General features: G+C 42.0%; 1 protein-coding gene across 7 annotated transcripts; it reads right to left on the bottom strand.

Moving 5' to 3' along the window:
• Positions 1-758: 758 nt before the first annotated feature.
• taok1b (TAO kinase 1b) lies at positions 759-22,706 on the bottom strand. Of its 7 annotated transcripts, none has more exons than XM_034549674.1 (21): positions 22,642-22,706; positions 15,092-15,350; positions 14,513-14,584; positions 12,801-12,902; positions 12,637-12,682; positions 12,359-12,455; positions 12,140-12,253; positions 11,567-11,658; positions 11,117-11,210; positions 10,896-10,977; positions 9,800-9,967; positions 9,299-9,505; positions 8,622-8,756; positions 8,120-8,356; positions 7,880-8,008; positions 7,187-7,270; positions 6,942-7,061; positions 6,591-6,830; positions 6,272-6,484; positions 4,920-5,102; positions 759-4,737 (listed from the first exon to the last, which is right to left on the bottom strand). In XM_034549674.1, exons 2-21 carry the CDS (start codon positions 15,221-15,223, stop codon positions 4,237-4,239), a joined length of 3,048 nt encoding a protein of 1,015 aa, XP_034405565.1. In that variant the 5' UTR covers positions 15,224-15,350; positions 22,642-22,706; the 3' UTR covers positions 759-4,236. The 7 variants fall into 7 exon arrangements, with proteins under 7 accessions (XP_034405565.1, XP_034405559.1, XP_034405558.1 ...); XM_034549668.1 differs by lacking the exon at positions 22,642-22,706 and adding an exon at positions 21,391-22,624; XM_034549667.1 differs by lacking the exon at positions 22,642-22,706 and adding an exon at positions 22,027-22,624.
• Between the last annotated feature and the right edge of the window lie 274 nt (positions 22,707-22,980).

The following is a 22,980-nucleotide window of genomic DNA, read 5'->3' as shown; positions in this document are numbered from 1 at the left end:
TACTGTGTGGTACCTCAGCTGCACAGCAGAGAACAGGAGGGACCTGGCCCGGGTGGTTCGAACCGCATAGAGGATTGTGGGAGTTACCCTACCTGACCTGGACACCGTGTCTGCTGGCCGCCTCCAGAAGAAAGCCAGCACTCTCTGTTTGTTCCACTGTCATCAGGAAGAAGATTCAGGACTAAAGGAGGCGAGCCAACATGATCAGGAAACAAAGACTGCAGACACCTGAAAAGATCTGTGCCGATGCAGAGGAAAGGAACTTCACCTGGAAGAGGTCTTACTCACGCTGAGGAGGAGATGGTGAGATCTGCAAAGAGGGAGTTGGACAATATTTTGAGTTTTTTTTGTGTGGTTATTCTCAAGTAATATCCGTAGCTGGAGTTTTAAGAGGATGAAAGTACTCCTAGAAACGAAAATCATCTAAATAAGGACACTGGACTGCTTGATCCAGAGGACACATGACCTTTGGTAAACCACATGGTCTCAGAACAAGGCTTCCAATCTTCTTTGAAAAGGATCTAATGTTACTGAGGCAAGAGGTTTTCAAGAAATGTAGCTCCTACAAAAAAGATTATGCAAATTAAACAAGCAGTTTATGTCCAATACTTGTCAAGAGTAGCACTGTATCAATTACAAAGAACACCGTAGGCATTAAAACAGTATAAAATCATTTTAATATTAAGGTTATTTAGTCAAAGTGTGTTGTTGTTCTGCTTTAAATTACTGTTGTGTACACAAAAACACAATGGGACAAATAAATATTAAAATTACTTTATTACAGATCATTCTTTATCCAGTAGCCCTCTTCCAACAAAAAAATAGTAATTACAAACAAAATATTACATTTATCCCCTAAACATTGTTTCTCGATTTCTTTTATACATTTTAAATCACTTGGTCATCTGTAAGGAATAGCTTTTCTCTTCTGCTATGCGACATTCAGCTTTTTGCACAATCTATACAATTTAATACAGTTTAATACAGGTCTCTGGACTACGGAGATAAAACAGCAAGATCCATCAAATGACAGGAGATAAGGGAAATACTGATAAACAGACTGTACAGAGACGTAACCCCGCCTCCCGCCTACTTCCAACCGATGGCAGCCCTCCCTCAGCAACAGCGAGGGGGATCACAGTAGACTCTTTAATCTGGTCAATCACTTGTGCAAGCAGTGCAACTGATCCAGTTCAGAGTGACCAAGGTCTAAAGCTAGACTCTGCCCCGACCCCGTCGCCAAACAACTGGGAGTTCTAGTAAACACGAGAGCGGGTGGAGAAGTCTGCCACTCGTTTGGCCCTCTGCAGACATCTGTGAAATAAAATGACCCTTTGTGGCATAAAACCAAATCAAACCCTGCAGAACTGGAAACGGGTTTGATAAAAGATGTTGGATATAACGGCATACTGGCTGGGGAGAAAATGGGGCCACCACATTCAGGTTTCGTTCAGTTTTTGGAACTGAGCCAAGATAAACTTAGATTCAGAGTGCAGGGTGGTAAGATTTTAAAAAAGGCAGACACTTGAGGGTAGAGTGAAAATGCTTTGTATATAACCACAACAGAAGAGGGCGCATGTTTCATAAATGAAGTCCAAATTATATCCGTGGACCCCACAACACCTCAGATTAGATATCAAACAACAGATATATTTTCACCATCTTGTGCAAGAATTTCTGTTGTGGAGTGCACTAAATATTGTGTATGCAGCCAAATATTGTAGAAGTCTGCTGTTTCCCAAATTGTATAGATCTATGAAGACATTGCTTTCCTTTTCTATGCTATAACTGACTTTAGGTCAGAGTCTTTTAAAAACCGTGAAAAACCTTATTAGACAGATTGAGTCTTCTATATTTGTATCATGTCAATTAAATATAACCAATGCTAAGGCAAAGGCTACACCTAACTAGATTTCAAATTAGGTGCAAAATTATCCTAATTCAGCATTAAACAACAAGTTGCCCTTTTACTAAAAGGCAATCTGACCTAGAGTTGTGTTATCATTCACAAAAACATATCTGTAAGAGGTTTCAGAACTTGCAAGTAAAACCGTGAAAACCCAGTGGCCGTTAATCGTTCATATCACTGTGTAAGCATCACAACTTTGATTTTTCAATTAGATTTCCATATTTTCAAATAAAAAATATACAATATTAACAGGTTTACTGGACATTCCACCTTTGAAAATCCTATAATGCATAATCTCTGCATTTCACAATCAGACTTCCACCTTCATCTCTATAATCCTTTTCTAATAGATTAATATAATAAAACATGTTTAATTTTTCTTCTTCTTCTTCACTTTCCAAAGAGCTCTTCCTAAATAGATCAGGTAGGGGGTGAAGACCACGCCAGGCTCAAGAGGGGAGGAAGCAAACGTGGAGGGAATCAGGGAGGTTATTGGTCAGAAACATGACTCGGGGGTCACGGAGTGGGGGGGGGGGAGAGAGCGGGATGTCAGACCAGAGAAGGTTGCAGGGACATGGCAGCGGAGATCCCAGCTTCACCGCCCATCAACCCAACGAGACATTCAGCAGTCACCAACCAGCAGAGGGCTAGTGATGCTCCCCTTTCCTGCTCTCTGTTCATTCAGTGTAACTCTCGCTCCTTCAAATGGTTATTTGATTCATTAAAAACACACTGGACATTGCTAGGCAACTGAGATGGACAATGTTGCCCCGACAGAAATGCTGCTGTGTTGCCGATTTACAGCCAACTCAGCTAACAACTGCTAAGAGCACTATATTTAAAAAAATCTATTTTTTTTCCTTCTTTTTTAAAAAAAAACACTTTAATGTCCCAATCCCATGTTTACAAATGTTACTCCTGTACATGCATTCATCAACCAAGTGTGCAAAGGGACATACCGTTTGACCGGGGAATAAAAATCCATAACGATTATATGTCTGATTATATGTGTGTAAATCAGATTTATCAATCATTTTGAGTGCATGAAAGCCTGTGCCAAAGCGCCAGTCATTGTCAAGTCACGACACCTTGTGGCGAAGCTCTGCTTGAGTGTTCTTGAGGTCGACCAACACAGAAAAGGACTGCCGACAAGTGAGAGGTGAGCACTAGTTTTGATACTTCAGGTAGAGGTTAGGTGCTGCTGAAAACCCATCTCTGTCACGAGGGACCTCAGTATCCCTCAGACTGGCCGTTCACTGGGTCGGAATGAGCAAAGAGTGGTCAGAGGTCTGTGGAAACCCAAGAGTCGAGCCCAGAATGGACTCCCTTCTCTCTAATCCAGCAACACATGCATCCAAGTTGGCCGCGTAGTATTAACTGAACTTCCAATTAAATCTCTGGCACCATCTCATTGAAATACATAACAGTATGTTGGCATGGCTCATTCTAATGACCTAGCTTTGGCATCTTTGCAGCCCCAACTCACTCATTCCAGTAAAAACACTGCACTGGGATTTCAGTAAAGTCCCTCAGGCTGGAATGAACGATTACATACTTTTAGCTATTCATGACACCTTGTGCTACTACTTTAAAAGTCAGAGATACACACTTATACTTAACACAACATTCGTCATTTTTCTATGCTCCTTCTCGACCTGTCCAACATGTTCCAAAACATTCTGTTCTTCCATCTTAAATCAGACCCCGACATCACCTCCTGTCTCTCCCTCCTCTGTCACTGCACACAGATAATAATCTCAATAAACTTCCTAAACGGTAACATATTGGTGCTTAAATCTCAAGCTGTGAGTTATTTGAGGGAACACGTTTCAAATGCGATTCTAAAAATTGCATAACTGAATGCAATATTTACCATGATGCACATTATTGTAGTGAAAGCCTCAAACTTACCCCACAAACACATAAAACAGCATACTGCAAACAAACTCTTGATAATGAACTCCATGGTAGATAATATGAATATACTACTTTGAGATTATGACAACAGAGACTAACATGGCAAAACGCATAAAATAGCACTGTAAGATAAATGACACTATTGCACTGTGGCATCCTGTCTCTGGCCCTCAGCCATCTTGGATTAGTCTCAAGACGTTTGGGTTTCCACAGACTATCAGTCCACTGATGTAAGAGAGCAGTTGTGATGGGAGAGCAACTGGTACTGTGAGGTATGTGTCAGACGTACTCTGGGAAATAAGTGCCTGTGAAGCATGTGTGGTGCATGCATAGTGTGCGTCTGCGTAGTGTCACCTCAGTGCACAAGGATTCGACTTTAAGACAATTATCGTGTTGCTTGTGTGTTTGTTCTAAGTGTACGACAGATGGGATCCGTTGGAGATCTGAGAGGTGATGCTGGCGCTCCTGCTCATGCCCTGTTCACTTCTCCCCCCTGATGACGTCCTCCTCATAGCCTGTGGGCTGTTTCTCACCCCTCCCGCGCTCCCCCTCTGATTCCCTCCTCCGGGGTGGTGGAGGCTCCAAGGTGGCGGGCCCCCAGCCAGCATGGGGTGACCCCAGGGCTGCTGTGAGCTGGAGCCCCCCTGGTGGGGATGACTATGGTGGCCGCCTCCTCCACCTCCTCCGGGCCAGTGGCCTCCCCCCTGGGCCCCCTGGGCCCCCTGGCCACCTCCAACTCCTCCCCCCCAGCCTCCCTGGGAATCGGGAGCAAGGTTAGTGAGCACCATGTTGCTGAAGCCCAGCCGCATGGACTCTGAGTCAAAAGCCTCGATCTCTCGGGCCTGGCGCTCCAGCAGTGAGCGGATTCGCTCCAGGCGCTCGTTCTGCAGCGCAAGCATTTCCTCTTCAATCTGCGGAGAGAAACACACAGTTAACAAATGAGGGAACAATACACAACAAAGCAAAGTCTGCCAGGACAATAAATTATTGGTTGAACATTCAAAACACGGCTTCAGTGTCTATTGTCACTCAAATGTATGGATACACATCCTGACACCAGACCACACTGGACAACGTCCAGGGCCTTTCTTACTTTCTGCTCAAGCAGTGCCCTCCTCAGAGAGACCCTCTGCTCCAGCTCCCGCCGCTCCTTGTCGTGCTGAGCGTCTGTTTGCATCTTGATCTTGCTCTGGTACGCGTTGAGGAGCTCCAGCTCCTGCTGCAGCTGCATCCTTAGAACCTGACACTCCCCCTCTTGAGCCTCATCTAACCGCAGCTGAGGGCGAGTAAGTAAAAGAGAAAGAAAGACATAAAGACGGAACGATACAGATACATAGAAGACTTTCTTTGTGAGCACAATAGTTCTTGGCTCAATGTCAGTGACATGCAGCAGGATGCCATGAATACAGAATAATAACCGTCATATAAGACAGTGACATTGGACTCAATAATCCTGCATTAGATTTAGAATGAACATATACTAATATTTGACAGCATTTATATGGGTCCTACAGACAACAAATAAAGAAACAAATTCATAAATTGTTAAATTACATTGGGATGTGCTGGGGAAAGATGGGACAAATACTTATGCTACTGAACATATGGATAAAAATGTGTCTCTTTCACAGGGTATCGAAAAATCGAGTGCTGCAAGTTGTCATTACATGCTTGGTAGTATTCTTAAAAAAGGAACAGTGTGTGAGATTTAGTGGCGTTTAATGGTGAGGTTGCCCTCCATTTACAAGCGCGGTGGCCTACAGGTAGGAATAGGTATCTTTAGAATTATTTTATTACAAGGAGCAACTTTTATCAACACTATCAAAACATTTTTAAAACAAATAATTTCCAGAAATAAGTTATTTATAATTTAGATATAGCTAAATATTGTGTCTGAAGCAGCAACAGTAATATTTACACTTTCAAAAAAAAGTCAATAAAATAAATAAATAACCATAATGATTAATCATTTACAGTTTGTAAATGATTAATCATTAAAAAGTGCGAAGCTTATAAATACTCTGATCTTTAATAATCCGGGGCACTTTTAATACAGAGTTTCGGTAGCCATCTCTACCTTTAGGTCATGCAGAAAAAACATGAAAGGCTCTCGCTAGAGCCAATGTCAGTTCAGGGTTGCCGTGGAAACATGGCGATGCAAGCTAACAAACAATTTGACAATTTATCCCCGTACATGTTACATCCTGTTCATTTAAGTCTTGTTTAGATATTCATAAATTAGATATTTTCCCATACATACATTCAATACCACACAAGTTCCTTAATGTGTGGTATTGAATGTATGTTTTGGTATCTCTATTGTATTGGCACTGAGAATTTTAAAACTACGACCTACCTGAATCAACAGTGAGCTTGAGTGACTAAATGTAGAAACATTCTTTTACTTTTTCCTAAACTCTCATGGCCTGCTCTTCCAGTACTCACAGCCTGTGTAGAAAGCATTTCGTTGATGGAGTGGTCATACTGCTCGGCCAGGATGGCCAGCTTCCTGGTCTGCTCCTCCTTCAGCCTCTTGAGCACGGCCTTGTGATCAGACTTGGGCGTTGTCTCCAGCAGATGGTTTCTGAGGGCCTTGTACTGCCTGGTCTGGGTTTTACAAGTATCCTGGAACTGCTTCTTAATCTGAAGTTCCTTAGACTACAGAAAGAAAAAAAAAAGAAACATTTGTTTTAAGTAAAGGGGCTTTACCCTTGCACGTGTTGTATCAGTGAGTGTCAGTTTAAATGTTTTCAAGCACACGCACCTTGAGGCTCTTGGGCTGCTGTCGGACCTCCATGACATGCTTGCGCCTCAGCTCCCTCTCCCTCCTCTTATTGTATTCCAGCTGGTTGGTGAGCTCAGTCTGGTGCTGGGTTCGAATCAAGTCTGCCCGCGCTCTCTGGATCGTCCCCAGGTGCCTGAACTCCAGCTCCTGCATCGACTCGTGGTGCCTGAGCAGCATGGCGTGCTCGAGGTCCTTCTGTGTCTGCCGTTTGTTGAGCTCCTAAGAAAAGAGGAGAAAATGCTGGTTGACAGCAATCAAATAAGTAAAATCAATCAAACACATTGGAGTGGGCGGTGGTGGTGGTTGGTTTCTTTCTGTGTCACTAAGTACCTCTCTGGCCAGATCCTGCTCCACATTGTGTCTGGCGATGAGGATCCTGCGTTTGAACCGTCGACACTCCAGCTCCAGGTACTGCCTCTGTCTCCTCAGCAGGTTGGCCTCCTCCTCCGCCTGGGAATCAAATTGTGTTTATGTCACAGAGTCTACAGACGGTGTGAATTCCCTGCCAAGCCTGTGTAAAATCATCATTTGATCTTGGGCTTGTCAAGTGTACACATTGTTTGAGAGCTCCTGACCTGGAAGTGCTGGATGTTCTCTTTCTGTTTGGACAACCACTCCTGCTTCTCTTTCTTGGGAGTGGACTGGTTCTCGCTTAGTTCCTGCCACACAAGTTAATTTGATTTATTTCAGTATGTCAGGGCATTGTCATTACTGGGCCTTATTGATATTACAGACATTGACACAATAAGTCAATTAATGTATTACTCAATCCGCAGAAAATTCATCGGCGACCGATTTGTAATTGATTAATTGTTTAAATCCTTTTTTCGAGAATTAAATGCAAAGAAAGTGTAGTAGTAAGTAAGCCTCTCGGCTGTGAGGATTTACTACCATCTTTTGTCTTATGTGATAATGGACTGAATATATTTTGGTAAATATATTGTATTCCCCCCCAAAAAAAGGAAGTAAAAAACAATAATTTATTAGAAAATAACCAGCAGCCCGAACAGATTGTCGGTTGGGCCCAGCAAACTCTTCACAAGAATATACAAATAAATGATCTAAACCACAAACATAGAACCAAATAAAAGAAAGATGATTTAGGTATACACGTAGAGTACATAGAGCAAAGCTAGTTCCAGGTGTTGACCTCGACCGCACACCTAAACAAGTCCAAGTATATATACTTAATGATCTATGTTTAGTTGATTTGGGTAAATAATAGTGGTCATCATGTACTCATTGTGTGTGGTTCAAGTGTGTGTTACCTCTTTGAGCTGCTCCTTTCGTAGTTTATACTCCCGCTTCTGTGACTCCAAGAAGCTGCTGAGCTCCTTCTTCTGTTGCACCTGGATGTGCTGCTGGAACTTCTTCTCATCGTTGGCAAACGTCTTTAGCTAAACCAGACACCAAAAAAGCGTTTGCTTCAGTTGTCGGGACAAAACTAAGACCAACAATTGAATATCACAGTATCAGTAGGCCACTATTATTTTCTTTTGTCCACCTACGTCTTTGTCCAGGGCCGCCTGGTGCTTTTTAAGTAACTTCTCCATCTCCTGGGAGAAGTTGTTCCTCTGACTCTCTAGCTCTTTGTCCAGCCTCAGCCTGTGCTCATCCATCTCCGCCTTCAGCTTGTTCTCCAAGCCCATCAAGTGCTTCTGATGTTGCCGTCTCATGCGTTTGTATCCTGACATCTGCTCCCGCAGCTCCGAGTCCTGCTCGTGTTCCTGCATCTCACGAGTCACCTGCAAGATGTGGACACAGGTAAGAATCGCTGCACTTTCTTTAGGTTCAGGTCATTTGAAAAGGGTTATACAATATAATACATCCTACTCCAGTGTGTAGGTATACCAGCAATGTTGAAAAAGTTTGTTAAATGTAGAACATTTCTAATAATTTCAGACCTTTTTTCAAACACAACACACACATATGTCTTTTTCTGTGATACAGACGCTAATAAATACAATTAGTAAGTGAGACGTATGGAGGAGTAAGCAAGTGTGTTCTCACGAGTGACGCTGTGCGTATGGTGGCAAAGTGCTCCCTATTGCGGTAGTGCTTCCTCGGGGCCTGAGCTGGTGTTGGCTGGGGCTCAGAGGGTTGAATGCTGGCTGCCTGCTCCCCGGAGAAACTCTCCTCTTCTTCCTGGAGACATAAGGCAGCAGAATGAACATATTATGTAGTTACTGTATTTCACAGCTAAAAAAACTTAAGCATTAAGGGGAATGGGAAGACTTGGATAAGGCAAGAAAGAGATTGAGACAGAAGAGAAACAAAAGTGAGACGAACATATTACAGCAAGGTCTTACTTCGAATCGATGTCTCAGACAGTTGTGAGAAAACTTCTCAGTAACTTGAAAAAACTTTTTCAAAACTGAGATATCCTGACATTTAGTCGGTTTAGCCGGTGTATGGATCAAACTCAAAACACAGGATCTTATATTATAGTCATGCAACTAAATAGCATTAGACGTTTACATGTCCATGTCTTTTTTAACTCGACACCCCCAATTTGCAATAAAGGGTTTCTGTAATAAATTGATGTTTACACAAAGCTCCCACCACAGCCACAGATTTATGAACCGATCTTCATGTTTAAAAATGGTGGGGTGCCCCTTTAATAAATTATGAATACATGCCTATATACTTTATCTAAAATAGGTGTGTGTCCGTGTGACTTCACCCACCGGTTTGAGGTGTATGACGGAGCTGTTGGACATGACTGTGTGGTCTCCCTCCATCAGGTCCAGCTCGCTGCGGCTGTCCTGGGCCGCTTCGTTCAGACTGTTGACAGAGCTGCTTTGGGAGCTGGCGCTGATAGACATGCTGGGAATGGACTGATTACTGCCGACACTGTTCACCGTTCCCGTCCGACCTCCGCCTGGCTCCAGCTCCTGTGGACAGAGGAAAGAGTACAAAGAGAGACAGCGAGAGAGAAGGAGAGAGTGAGAGTCAGCGAGAGAGAGAGAGAGAGAGAGAGAAAGAGAGAGTGAGAGTCAGTGAGAGAGAACACGAGAAAGTCCAAGAGACACAGACAGACATGCATACAAACCAATGCGTGCTTGGTTATTTTTTCAGCACAGTAAAATGCCTTGGTAGGGGCAAATGTATTTCTGCGCTAAACAAAACAAATCATATTCTTGCACCATAGCTTTAGTTTGATTTTAATAAACAAGCATCACACACACCTCATCTCCATCTGGGGCTTCTACTGTGGGTCCGTTGTGGGCCTCCTGAAGGAGGATCTTCTTCATCTTGCGGTACTGCAGGTTGTCCAGCTCTCGCACTGCATCCTTGGTCCTCTGAATAAGATCCATCAGCACGGAGTCTGGACGTTCCCGCTGCAGAAACGCATGCTGGAGAGGAGGGTGACAGGGAAGAGACAGAGCATTGTGAGAAGAAGGAGGAGAAGTAGAAGTAGAAGTAGAAGTAGAAGAAGAGCTTATGAGAAGATCAACATGTGAAGCGTTTTTTTTGCAATAAATTGCTAAAATGTAATAGGTGAAAAATATCAAATATCCCAAGAAGGAGCCCTCCCAGTTAGCTCAGAGTGCTGCATTTGCTATCGGCGATCTGGTCAGAGCCCTTGATTTAATGATGTGGTGGATGGATTTGCGCTGTAACTTCAGAAAGAAGAGGCCTGTTTTAAGGTAAGACAGTTCACATTGTTTGTTTAACATTGCCAACATTTGTCAGGCTCTATGATCAATGCAAACTGTGTGGTGTATCATGCAGATGATTGCCAATTGTCAAGATTGACAATGGTATGATGAAAATATATTTAAATTCAAGAATTTCTTTTTAAAAGACACTTAAGTTGGGCCAGAGGTCTAATTGACGAAAATCACATTTAAAGAGTGTTTAACATTGAACTTTGTAAGACTTTGAATTTAAAGTATTGTTCGGGAAGTTGACATTTGAAAAAGAAAGACAACGTGCAGTGCTTTCATACCCCAAGGACCACTTCCATTAGTAATAGTGAGTCCATTAGTGGTCTAAGTGACAGCTGCTCAGTTACTTATCAGAGGATGCAGAAGTCGCTTCTCTACAGTAATTACATCTGTGTTCTTTCCACAAAACCAAGCCCATAGTGTGTCCATACATGTTCTGGTTGTGTGTGCGTGCGTGCAACTGGAAGTAGAGGATTAGTGAATCAAAATAGAAGCATATGGGGAGAGAACTGAGCACAAACATCAGAGAGAGCTTTATCGCCAGAGGGCTTTGTCAATCTTCCATCTTAACACACTGACCATTGCCGTGTATACAGTATGAGTGTGCACTTACCCCCAGCATGTCGTCAGAGTGTGGTCTGTCCTGGGGGATCTTCTGAAGGCAAGAATCAATAAAGTTTCTAAAGTAATCCGTCCTGAAACAAAGATGACAAGATGTTGGGGTAAGACACCGACAGCCTTTAACAGAAATAAGCATCTTCAATTGAGGTGCAAAACATACAACATTTGTGTATGTGCTCACACGTATGTTTGTGGTGTGGCGTGGCATCTCACCATTCACTGGACAGCAGTGTGGGGCTCTCATTCTGCGCTATGTGATATAAGGCACTCATTGCATTCATGTTAAACAAGGGAGGTTTCCTCTCCGCTGGAACAGAAATGACAAGTCAGTGTGTTTATTCCTCCTTATTAAATCACAGGTGTATTCAGATATGTTACACAAGTTTCAGAGGAAATAATGTATGCCTTTCTCAACTGCTGAGTTAATAAACATGACTGATTCAACTGAACCCTAAATCCCAAAAAAGAAATCCATCAAACAAATCTCAGAACATGTAGTCACTGGAGTTAGTTCTTGCACTCAAAGACCTGTTAATCAATAGCAAGTCATGTGTTCAGAACCGATAGTAGGTCATGATTTGGAAACATTTGTTTACACTAATGTTCTTAGAGGAAAGTATTCTTTCTTCCATTTTAAAAGATAAAATACACAGTGTCACCTACCTAATTCTATACAGGTGATCCCTAAGGACCAAATATCCACCTTCCCATCATACTGGCCCTCGTCCATGGCTAGAATCACCTCGGGGGCCATCCTGATGTCGTAGAGGAGAAAGATAAGTGAAAGCAAGACATAGAAAATGACACAAAAATAAATATGTTAACAGTCATTTAAAAAAGACTTTAATGGATACTCAGTCACACTCACATCTTTAAATGTGTTTTGATATTAATCTGCAAACTAAAAGGCGTTGTCACTTTATAGTTTGGAAATAAATAATGGTGTTTTTCATCCGAGCACTTTCTCAGAAGCGTAAATAATTTTTTTAAAACACAATTTTCTGTAAATAGAGTACATAATCCTGAAGATGATGTTGCAATCCTAAGTATACAACAATCCCAGTAGGAGAGCATTTGAATACATCAGCCAGACGCTTTTAACGCGTGTGGATAAGCAAATAAATAAATAAAATAAATACTCTTTACAGTCAAATCCATTTCATAAATCCATGCTTCTTTAAGTACACGGTCAACCTTTAACATTATATACTTTGAATTCTCTCGGTTTTCATTTACCAATATGGCGTTCCCACAAAGGAGTTGGCTGGTGAGGCAATGGAAGCCGAGCCAAAGTCTGCCAGTTTGACCAGTCCAGGCTCAGTGAGCAGAATGTTTCCTGCCTTCACATCCCTGAGAGAGAGAAAAGCATATATGTGTCTAAGCAGGGGAATACATGGGGTATGTAGTGTTTACAGGTTTCTTATAAAAATATAGGTTATGTAAAAAAGCATTCACCTGTGGATCATATTGTGGGAATGAAGGTAGGCCAGTCCCTGCAGAGCGCCATGTGTAATGGCAGCAATCTCTACTTCTTGTAAAGGTTTTTTATGAACTTAAGGAGGAAAAACAGTTTGAACAGAAATCAAAGCCAGCTGATGAAGACACATCCATGTTCATATATCTTTGCTGCTCATACAGGCTACATTGCATCTCTTGTGAAAGAGTCAAATCTGTCACACACGCACAGACACATATACATACATACGGACGCAAAACATCCAACACCTGCTCACCTTCTAGCAGATCTGAGGCTGAGCCGAGACAGTACTCCATCACCAGCTAGAAACAAGATAAAGTTGTGAATAGCTATTTTTGGACAAATAAAGAACCTTAAACATTGCAGAATTAGATAATCTTCCAGTTACCAAGTGTAACAACTTTTTATTTTATGACTTACCCATGCTGTGTGCTCACGGAGGTAACAACCTTTGTATTCTATACTGTTGGGGTGCCGGATCCTCTGCAGAAACTTCACCTCTTTTATAATGTCCTGCCATTTCTGTTGGGGGAGACAAGGGTGGTAAACATACAACACGCTTTGGTTGGCTTACATGCAGGCACTAGCGCTGAGTGCATGTTGTGTGTCTTTCAGTGCAAATAAGAGTATGGTGGTTCTCTTCACAGATTATGTGTGAAATCATGAGCAGTGTTAGCATTCACAATTTGATTCAAATAAGGATCTAACGGTTGCTGGCTTCATGATAAAGCATTGCATAAGTCCCGGTTAGTATTACCGTTTAAAATTTTAATCATTAAAACCGTGTTTGATTACCACCAGGGTTTCTGCCAGTGTATTGCAAGCCCGATCTGGGATTAAAACACAATTTCTTTTTTAAAGGTTTTCTTTTAAACTAAAATGTGTGATACAAGAAGCAATATACTTGAACGAATAACTCAGACGTAAATCAAGCATGAAAGAGAAAGAGAGAGAGAGACATGGTGTGTATGAGGTTAACATTTACGTTATAGCTGAATGTAGCTGTGTGTGTTAAGTTTAAGGAAGCAAAGTTCCCGTGTCTGGCTTGCTATCGGCTGATTAAAGGATTAAAGTCAAGGTTAGCAACAACTTAACCTTAAGGTGGACTTATCTTTAAGGTGGACCAGCCATTCTGCAACAAAGGTTGACTCCTACACAAGACTTTTCTGTATTTATGTTTATTGTTGGGCTCATTGCAATTACTCAATTGCAACACAGAAGATAGGCTGTGTGCATATTCGGCATGAGAGAATGATGATGATAATAATAACTGTGTACCAATACATATTTATAGTATATTATAATATTTAAGCACATTTGAACAATTTTACAATACAGGTCATTTTGGTCAAAATAATCGTGATATGAAATTTTTATACCATTTCATATCTGGTTGCAAACATTAGTAAAAGATAGACGTACTGTCAGAATGTGGCACAGAAGGTATAACCATAGACCATTTCAAAAAGTAGACGTAGTCACCGTGATGTCAACGATCGGTTTGTGGACTGCCGTTTTGAAACCTCGAAATCTGCATTTTGGCCGTCACCATCTTGGCTTATTGCAACCAGAAGGGACACGAGAGGGTGGAGCTAGATACAGCCGAACGCTGAATATGTTGATATGCGGAATATATAAAATGTTATAATGGGTTACAGAGGGAGTAAGATGAAAACACAGACAACTCCCAGACCCGACAAAGCTTTGGTAGCGACCAGTTTATCATAAGGTAGGCCACACCCTAAATGCTTTACCCTAAAGTATTTTACTCTAAATATAACTATAATTTACTAAATTAACATAATGTTGTATTGAAGAAGTCTTGAAACTAGTGATTGAGAACATAAACTCATGTTCACAGGTTTACTTTGATAATAAATCAAGTGAGAAGTAGAGTCATTTTCTCAGACTTCAATACCATCAGACTTCGTTGCGGCCTGAGGGCAACATAATGAGCAGTTATATTGATGTGAGGTGTATTACAGTGCACAGAATTGATGGTTAATAATGTTGTTGTTTCATTTTTAAAAACACAAAAAGTTTTGAATACAGCGTTAATGATAAAAATTCGATACTTACAGTACTCTGAACATTATACACACACACACTTTATAAAATCAATCTTGTCTCACCTCAATCGACTGTTTGCCATTGTAGGACATCTTTTTAATTGCCACCACTTCATTTGTGCGCATATCCCGTGCCTTGGAAACACAAAGTAAATTGTCAGTACACAAAAATAAAAAAAAACATACACAATATCTATATCAATACCTCTTGTACTTTATTTTAACCACACTGTTCAAGAACAAAAGTCAGATCAGAAAGAATAATTTGTCACATTGGTGCAATTAAAATGCAATAGCAAAAAATACTGTGATTAAATTGTTTGTTCTTTAATAAATGACCTACACTTTCTATAATTGTGAGACAAACTCTGGCACATTGTTAGCCCACTGATGTACGGAAACAAAATATAAGCTCTAATTGACTCAGTTGCTATCTATAAGTCGCCTTGAGCTACTGCATCATTCACAGAAAACAATACGCCGGCTAATGAAATAGAGAGACACCTTTGGATCATACAAGTGATCACTTCAACTCAAGCAGGGGACTGAGTAGACTCTGTCTTTACGGAATAAAGTTCTGCTGTAGTCAACTGATCATGACCCTGATTAAAATCAGTCAGTGTGAAGATGAAGTTGCCGTACAAAGTAGACGGCTCCAAAGCTGCCATGGCCAATCTCTCGGAGGTCAGAGAAAAGCTTCTCTGGGTCATCTTTGAAGAAAAGCTCCGCCACATCCGGATCCTTCAGGCTCCCTGCCCTTACAGAGGAGGGCATCCTGGTTAATGTAGTCCCTTATCACCCACGCGAAGGGGATGGGACTATCTGGGTGCTGAGCTACGCCAAAGCAGCTGAAGATTCATCTGCAGTAATTGATGGGCCGAAGGAACCAGCACATGGGCACCTAGATGGACAGAAAGGGGAAGCAGAGACCAGGAGAAAGAGACACAGCTGTTAGCAACGACAAGATCAAACACCCTGATCCAACACAGCATGAGGAGGCCATTGGTGCAGTGGATGTGGTGAAAAGTCAATGGCCAGACTTTGAAAGGAAAGGAGCAAATCTCAGGACAACTTTGACCTTGAAACACAAAACTAAATCTAAAGCATGATGGACTCAGTCACATTTGATCAAAGCTTGATTTATTTGTCAATTATTGACTATCGCCAATGATTTTTTATTCATTGATTAATCGATTTGAATAATATTTGAAGCATCAAAGAAAGGCTAAATTCTTTTGAAATGTGAATATCTTCTGGTTTCTTTTCTCCTGAATGTTTGAGACGTTGAAAATAATTGTTAGTTGCAGCCCTGATCTGATTTTCATCCATTCCAACCACAACACACAAAGACATCCTACAAAATGAAGCAAAGATACAATTCTGTGACGCGTGGTCTGGAGAAAGGCGTTGCAGGAATGGGCCGAGGCTGCAGGGCTCCAGAACGACACTCTCCATTGGGTGGACCGCTGCCAGCCTGTCATTTTTTACTTCAGTGATTTCATGTTTGTGCACACAATTTGGCCACATACAAACATTATGATTGCTTCGGCAATCATTGCAGATCTATAAACTACTGGAATGACTGGGCAATGCAAATATCCCAGCTCACGGATCGATGTCATGCTATTTTTCATGTGCCTACATTCAACATTTTTCACCACATACTCATAACTCTGAGTGTATGCATGTTGTATATTGTGTACCTAACCTTACACCGCAAACTACTGAAGCTATTTCCTTGGAATAAATGTAGACACACAGAGTTAAACACATGGGGGTTACATTAGGTTCCATACAAATTAGCATGTCGGCACCCTACATTGTGTTGTAGAAGTGACGCTGCTCTGATGTACATGTCCTGCTTGTTTTAAATGTTTTGTGCATTTTGATTGTACTTGTTTTGTCCCATCGGCTTCATTAAGTTACAATAATTACTGAAATCATTTTGAGGTTGTAGCTTTTACTGTAAATCTATGATTTACTAACATTTATTTAACAGAGCCACAGCTTTAGTTACCTGATACACTTTTACATTTTGAGCAGATACATCATGGCCAGGTTGAGGTAAAAAAACTTTTCATATGTGACATTATGGCTTGATGTTAAACATGCCTGGCGTGTATATACACACCTAAAGAGGAGAAAGGAAATGTGCAAGCACTCTCCCTCCCCTCCTTTTGACTTTTCCTATCATAAGATAACACACAGCATTAAAGCATTACTCCATCTTTACAACCTCACCTCTTTGTCTTGTCTTGAACAAGGGTCAGAAATTAGAAAACAGCCCTCTCCACACCTTAACAGCATATCATCACAGAAAGAACCAGTGGGAGAAAAATGGTTGCCTCTTTCGGTTCATCTTTGGGTCTGCAGCACCGCTAACGCAGCCTACTACAGTTATCAGTACATCCTGTAGCCTGCTGTCCCAAACCACACTGCTGGCTGATGTCACAAGGTTTGCCCTGCTGAAAAAGCCTTCCAGCTGACTGAAAAAAACAACTTGTATACCAACACACTCAGCCCTCAAGGACAGCAAATATCCTTGAAGAGAGAAGCTAAAAACTGCTGCTGGGAGCAAACTTTAGTAAGACGAGCAGAAATATTCTTTTTGAGTTGAAAACAGAAAAGACAGTGTGTCTAATTCTGTTACAAAACTTAAGATAAGCTTAGTAATATATAATGTTTGGCTGCTAAATGTGTACCAACACTACCAAACCTTAACTTTAAAAGGTTGAAAAAAAAAAAAAGAGCAAAGTTTAAATCTTACTTTTTTTTTTTTTTAGGTAGCAGGACAGCTTAATGCAACCATGCGGTTGGTAATCACTGCCTTATTAGATATGGCATCCGTCGGACTTAATGTTCTAGCAGGATATCGTTTTTAATGAATCAATAGCACCCCCCAAATAAGACAAATGCTAACAATACTGATGATATGGTAACAAAGAATGATGCCGTCAAAGCTTTCTTTAAAGACTTTTCCCATCCAACATGTGATTGAACTCCTTTGTGGATATCTTTCCTGAAATCAGCACACATTGATTTCACTCATGACTGTGGGCAATAATAAAAACAATCAAACACAGAATCATCCTTAAATATGAAAGAAATGTGACTCCCGAGTAATGTTACCATGAATAGATGACTAAGCATTATAAACTTTATTTACGACAATTTGGTCCTCAGATCTTCATCAGGAATAATTAAATGCTACAAAGTAGCATCAATATGTAGCCATATTGTGATCACTATTTGACTGTTTTGATCATTCTTGTTTCTATTAAGACAATGATGGCCTGGCTTCACTATTTTTTTATGATATCAACTATGAATATTTAGTTTATAGGTTTAAATGAGTCACACAGTCACTCAGTGGACAGCCACGCACCTTTGTAGCGTCACAAAGAGTCAAGATCTAGGAGATGGATGGCTTACTAATGAAAAAGGGAATCTTAGTTACTTAGTTGGATTTCATGATGAAACTGTATAATTCAATAAGACAAACATGGGGAGGGGTAATTCAAAAGCATAACAAATTGAAAAAAAACAAGTTACAAAAGAACAGCAGTTCTTCTTGATAAGAGTGGTTCAAAATGTGTGATTGGGTGGTAATAGTAAGATAATATTGTAAAGTAACAGAAAATACATTAAAATAAAGCACACGCACACACTTTGCTTTAATGCTTGAGAAAATTGATTCTCTCTGTGTATTATGTGAATTGATTTCCTCAGCACTGTAAAATCACCAAGGAGCCTAACGAAGAGGCAGCCAATATACCAAGCTGAGTAGCAAGGCATGTCACAGAGGAAGAAATGGAGAGGCCTGCTAAATAATCAAATACTTTATTGATCCCCATAGTTAAATTCTCTGTAGCTGCACACAGTCTGCTACTGAGCAGAAAGCCTGCTTTCTGCTGATTATTAAATTTCAGAGAAAGAAATGTAGACCGGATAGATATACAAAGGAAAGGCTGATTAAAGCACGGTCTAAGACATCCATCCCAGTTCCTGTATGTTTTCGCTTGTTAAAACCATTAATGTTACAATCATTAATAAGACTCAAATACAATATGTTTTCTCTGTCCGAGTTCTTATTTTGACTACAATTATAGTTTTTAGTTTGAGTTATTTGTGCTGATTACACCGCCTCTGTGCATACGGTACTTGATTGACATCTCCCTAACTCTGGTTTTGCTGCACCTGCTGAGGTGGGACACTGTGTACCGTAATTATTCTTTAAAAAGGTGCATTTTGGTTTATTTCAGCAAAGCTTCAACCTTAAATGTTGACCCAAGAAGAAAATCGCATCAACCAGAATAACCGATATCACTTGTGTGGGTGTTTAGGGCATTTACACCGTTTTTACAGAACTGAAGACTCAGAAAATTTATTTTGTCATACACAGTTTCAAAATGTCTTTCAGCAAGATGCTAAATAATTCAAAGTAGGAATGCAGAGAGCGGATGCATCTCATTAAACGATCATGTATCTTCCAGATGTAACTGGTCCACATGAAATACTTCTTGTCTTTTGTTGTAAAATTGTAACAATGCAACATTGTATTAACAATATCATGAAAATGTTTTTTTATTTATTTTTTTAAACATGTTGAATTAAGGCATTTAATTCTATATTGAGGGAGAACAGAGCAGTTTGATGCAACGACGACACTTCATGACCGACATGTGCGCTGTTGTTCAAATTGCTTTACATGACATATTACATTTCTATCCCCCAAGATGGAGGGTGGGGTGTCCATGCTTCTGTTCCCCAGACTGACTACAGATTGTGGCTTTCAATGAACGGAGAAAGTGAAAGTTCTCGAGCTACCTAATGTCAACAACAACACATCCCGATTCATGGGAGTATAAAGATGATAGCGACAGGGGAGCGGAATGGAGTGACCAAACACCAAGAGGAGTTTACCCATCCACTCTTCCTGTTGTCGTACATGTCCCAAACATCAGTAGCATACCAAGTTTCTTCTTAACAGACATTTTGAAGAAGAAAAAAAAGGACAATCAGCATGTGTAAACAAAGAAGGGATAACAAGACACACAGAGGGAGAGCCACTTCATTCTGCTCATCGCCTCTCCCACTCCCGCACCAGAGACCACATCACCCCAGTCCTTCAAAAGCTCCACTGGCTCCCCATAGAGAAAATAATCCAGTTCAAGATTCTCCTTATCACATACAAAGTCCTTCACAACCTCACCCCCTCATACCTTTCTGACCTCCTGCACCGACACGCTGTCACCCGCAACCTCAGATCTGCAGACGCCAACCTCCTTAACCCCCTCCCCCCCCTACTCTTTTCCAAGCATCGGACCTGGCGGGACGGGGCCTTCTCCATTGCTGCCCCCTCCCTCAGGAACTCTCTCCCCATCACCTCAGACATTCTCCGTCACACCTGTGATACTAGTTTTTATTTTGTTTCTCACCATTGTCATCATTCTTGTTTTGCTGTTGTTTTTATTGTTTGTCTTTACCACATAAAGCGCCACTGTGTAACTGGTCCACATGAAATACTTCACATATAAAATGTATTATTACTCCAATACATCTTTACATAGCGAAATGTTGTTTGTTTCTATATTAATGCTCTGAATATACAATGTAGCACCTTTAATGCGCATCCTATAATTTCAGAAGATGGCAGAACCTCACTATGGTGGATATTTTGTGTTGTTTGTGTAACCCCTCCTCACGTGTCTTTTTTCCTCTCAGTCTGACTCATCAAATACGTGATTGGTATCCCTCTGCTCAGCAGCCAGCCTCAATCAAAGACCTTGGGCTGATGCTTAGGAACTCCTTTTAAGGAAGAGGACCATAACTTTATTATCTCACTTTTTAACTGTCAGTTTGGTTATTCAGCACACAGCAAAGACCGAAAGATCACCGTCATTGGATTAACCATTAGTTTTGCCAGATGACATTTTTTTTCATGAATACAATAAAAGCCCCGTAGCCTTAAAATCAGTTAGCTAAATAAGGTCCATACTATGCGATTTATACAGAAGTCACATATTTCCAATCACAAAAAAAGAGGTTATGGTGGCAGTACTGCAGTGAATCATATTGTGGAAACAGCACTTGTTCTGCAGTGGCTGACTGTCACTGACTGACTTGGATCTAGACTTCAGCAAGCAGGGCAGGATTTGCTCCAGTGTCTAATCCATATTTCCTGGGAGACACTTAAATCCATTATGCAGTGTGCCCATATTCAGCACCCCCGATATAACACTGACAGAAGAAAACACAACTTTGTATCGGCTTCTCATGAATAGAGTATCACAGTCAATAACAGCTGCACACCTCTCATCACCATCATCATCAGCAAGTCCTTGAAAGTAAAAGACAGGGAGCTGTTACAGCCTACAAATGCACTGTTTCGACAAGCATGCAGAGGTATACATGAACAAGTGCAAAGTGTACAGAACCGCACAGGTTACAGAGAACATAGGACAACAGGGACAGACAGCCTCGTAGACACCTGTGATCACAGAGTAAGAGTACAGGTCGGAGCTGCCACAGGCTGCATTGATTTTCTAAAGACACCAACAAAGATAGCTGGGCTGCTAACACTGCAGTGAGTATTTAATAACAAACAAACAAGCAGCAGTGGCACATACTACATCCAGCACGTGTAGGTGTGTGGGTATAATCAAGCATCTAGTCTTGGACATCACAGTTGACAGATCCCTCCAACAGATGGCAACGTGTCTCGGTTAACGTCGGGCGAACGGTAAACTTGTTGCGACAACACCGACGTTGTGCTTGAACCATATTGAAAAAAGGGGTTATGTTAAATAGTTGTGTTGCCGATGCACCGTGTCACGCATAAGTTAGGCGGCGAAGTACCAAATAAGCCGAGCAGAAGACTACCGTTAGCTTGCTCAGTGTTACGCAATATCAACACAGAAAGACGGAGGAATGCGACTCACGTCGGTGCACAAAAACACAGCCGCCAGCAGCAGATGGATGCGCCCCCCTCGCCGCGTACACTACGATCCCCAAAGCGACTTTGTCGAGACTCTCCTGGATAGCGATGCTCGTCAACACCGTGTCGGTGCGACAGACAGAGAGTCACCTCCCGTCACGCAGACAGCCGGTGCACACAGCATGTGAATCATGACGAGCTAACTTCCCAAACGGACACATTGAAGCACTTTCGCTCAACGCACAGCCGAAAACAAACACGAGGGAGTGGCACGGCTTGCAACCACAGTTGCATAAAGCGGATTAGCAAGCTAACGGAGCCAGCTAACGCGTCTTAGGCAAAGCAACCCAGTAACGTGTCCACTATTTACAATAACGCGCTCACTGAGCGGCGGTAGCTCGCCTGCTCTGCTCTCTGCGGTGTTATCCTGGCATTCAAAAATAACACCCGCATTGCCAACAATGGAGCAGTGAAGTTACCCAGTAAGAGGAGACTAAAATCGGTCGATGCGACAGACGACTTGTGACAGCAACTTCTGGTTAGCTGCTAGCTGTCGAGCGGCAACCAATCTAGCTAGTTAGCTGGCTCGCCAAGCTGTGTTTAAATCGTGTTGCTCGTCGTCCGTTAGCGACCGACTCACCTGGTTTAACAATGGATCCTCAACGACTGAGAGGTGGCGAGTACGCAGCCGATTAATCCAGTCAACCCTGGACCGCGGTGGAGAATGTGGCCGCTCAATCACAGCCGAGGCGACGCAGTCCAGAGAAATCAAAGTGGGGAAATCGCAGGCTAATGAGTTAGCGGCGCTAAATCGCTCGCCTCGCGACACAGTTGCCCAATAAAGACGCTCACGCGGACTTCTCAAGTCTGACGTTCGCTAGTTTGTTCGCTTGACGCTTAACGCAATAACCGTTGTCTCCGTCATGGATGCCCGGGCTCGGCCGCGGGGAGCGTTACACCAACGTGAGGCTGCCTCGGCTAGCGACGACTGTCAAGCGTTAACTGTCACAAGGCGAGCGAGCGAGTGGCCAACTAGCTAGCTGCTAAGGTTCAGACACGAGCGAGCAAAGTTTCTCACTTCAATAGGCAGTTCCCCTAAAAATGGCGGCGGTGAGAATCACCTCCATTCCATCGTGAAGGAACCAGGGTGCAAAACGAATAAGAAAAGCACAAAGTCGGAGCGGCATAGTCGGCTTTAAGTTAGGCGAGAAGACACGTGTGACAGTTGTGGAGTCTTGTTGACGCCGTTTCCTACAGGGAACATGTTGCCCCCTCCCTTCTCCCAGAGTTTGGTGCTGTTGGGCCAGCCAGCGAACGCGAGCGTCGGATGAGAGCCATGCACACGATGACTGTCAACACAACGTGCATTTATTATAGTAGCAGGGGACAACCAAGTAGTGCACTTTCTCTATCTGGCTTCAGTCACTGAGCTCCTAATCCGATTAACAGTTTCAGTCTTAATCTGGTGTCTACTATAAATAGCCTCTCGTTTAACTACTGTTAAACACTATTTTATGTATCCTCGAACAATGGCAGCTCCTCTCAATGTGTCGGGACACACGGTCCTTGGCCCGAGTATGATGAGAAGATTGGG

The sequence above is a fragment of the Cyclopterus lumpus genome, chromosome 14, assembly GCF_009769545.1.
Source record: "Cyclopterus lumpus isolate fCycLum1 chromosome 14, fCycLum1.pri, whole genome shotgun sequence".
Taxonomy (NCBI): domain Eukaryota; kingdom Metazoa; phylum Chordata; class Actinopteri; order Perciformes; family Cyclopteridae; genus Cyclopterus; species Cyclopterus lumpus.
This window is presented reverse-complemented; position numbering and strand designations above follow the sequence as displayed.

Bases quoted from the DNA above. Each gene is read 5' to 3' on its own strand.
- taok1b (XM_034549674.1), bottom strand. From the start codon at position 15,223: ATGCCCTCCTCTGTAAGGGCAGGGAGCCTGAAGGATCCGGATGTGGCG. The intron at 12,903-14,512 runs GTGAGACAAGAT...CTCCCCCAACAG, and splicing joins ATGGCAAACAGTCGATTGAG to AAATGGCAGGACATTATAAA. The intron at 6,831-6,941 runs GTACTTAGTGAC...CTCTTTTCTTAG, and splicing joins AGCAGGATCTGGCCAGAGAG to GAGCTCAACAAACGGCAGAC.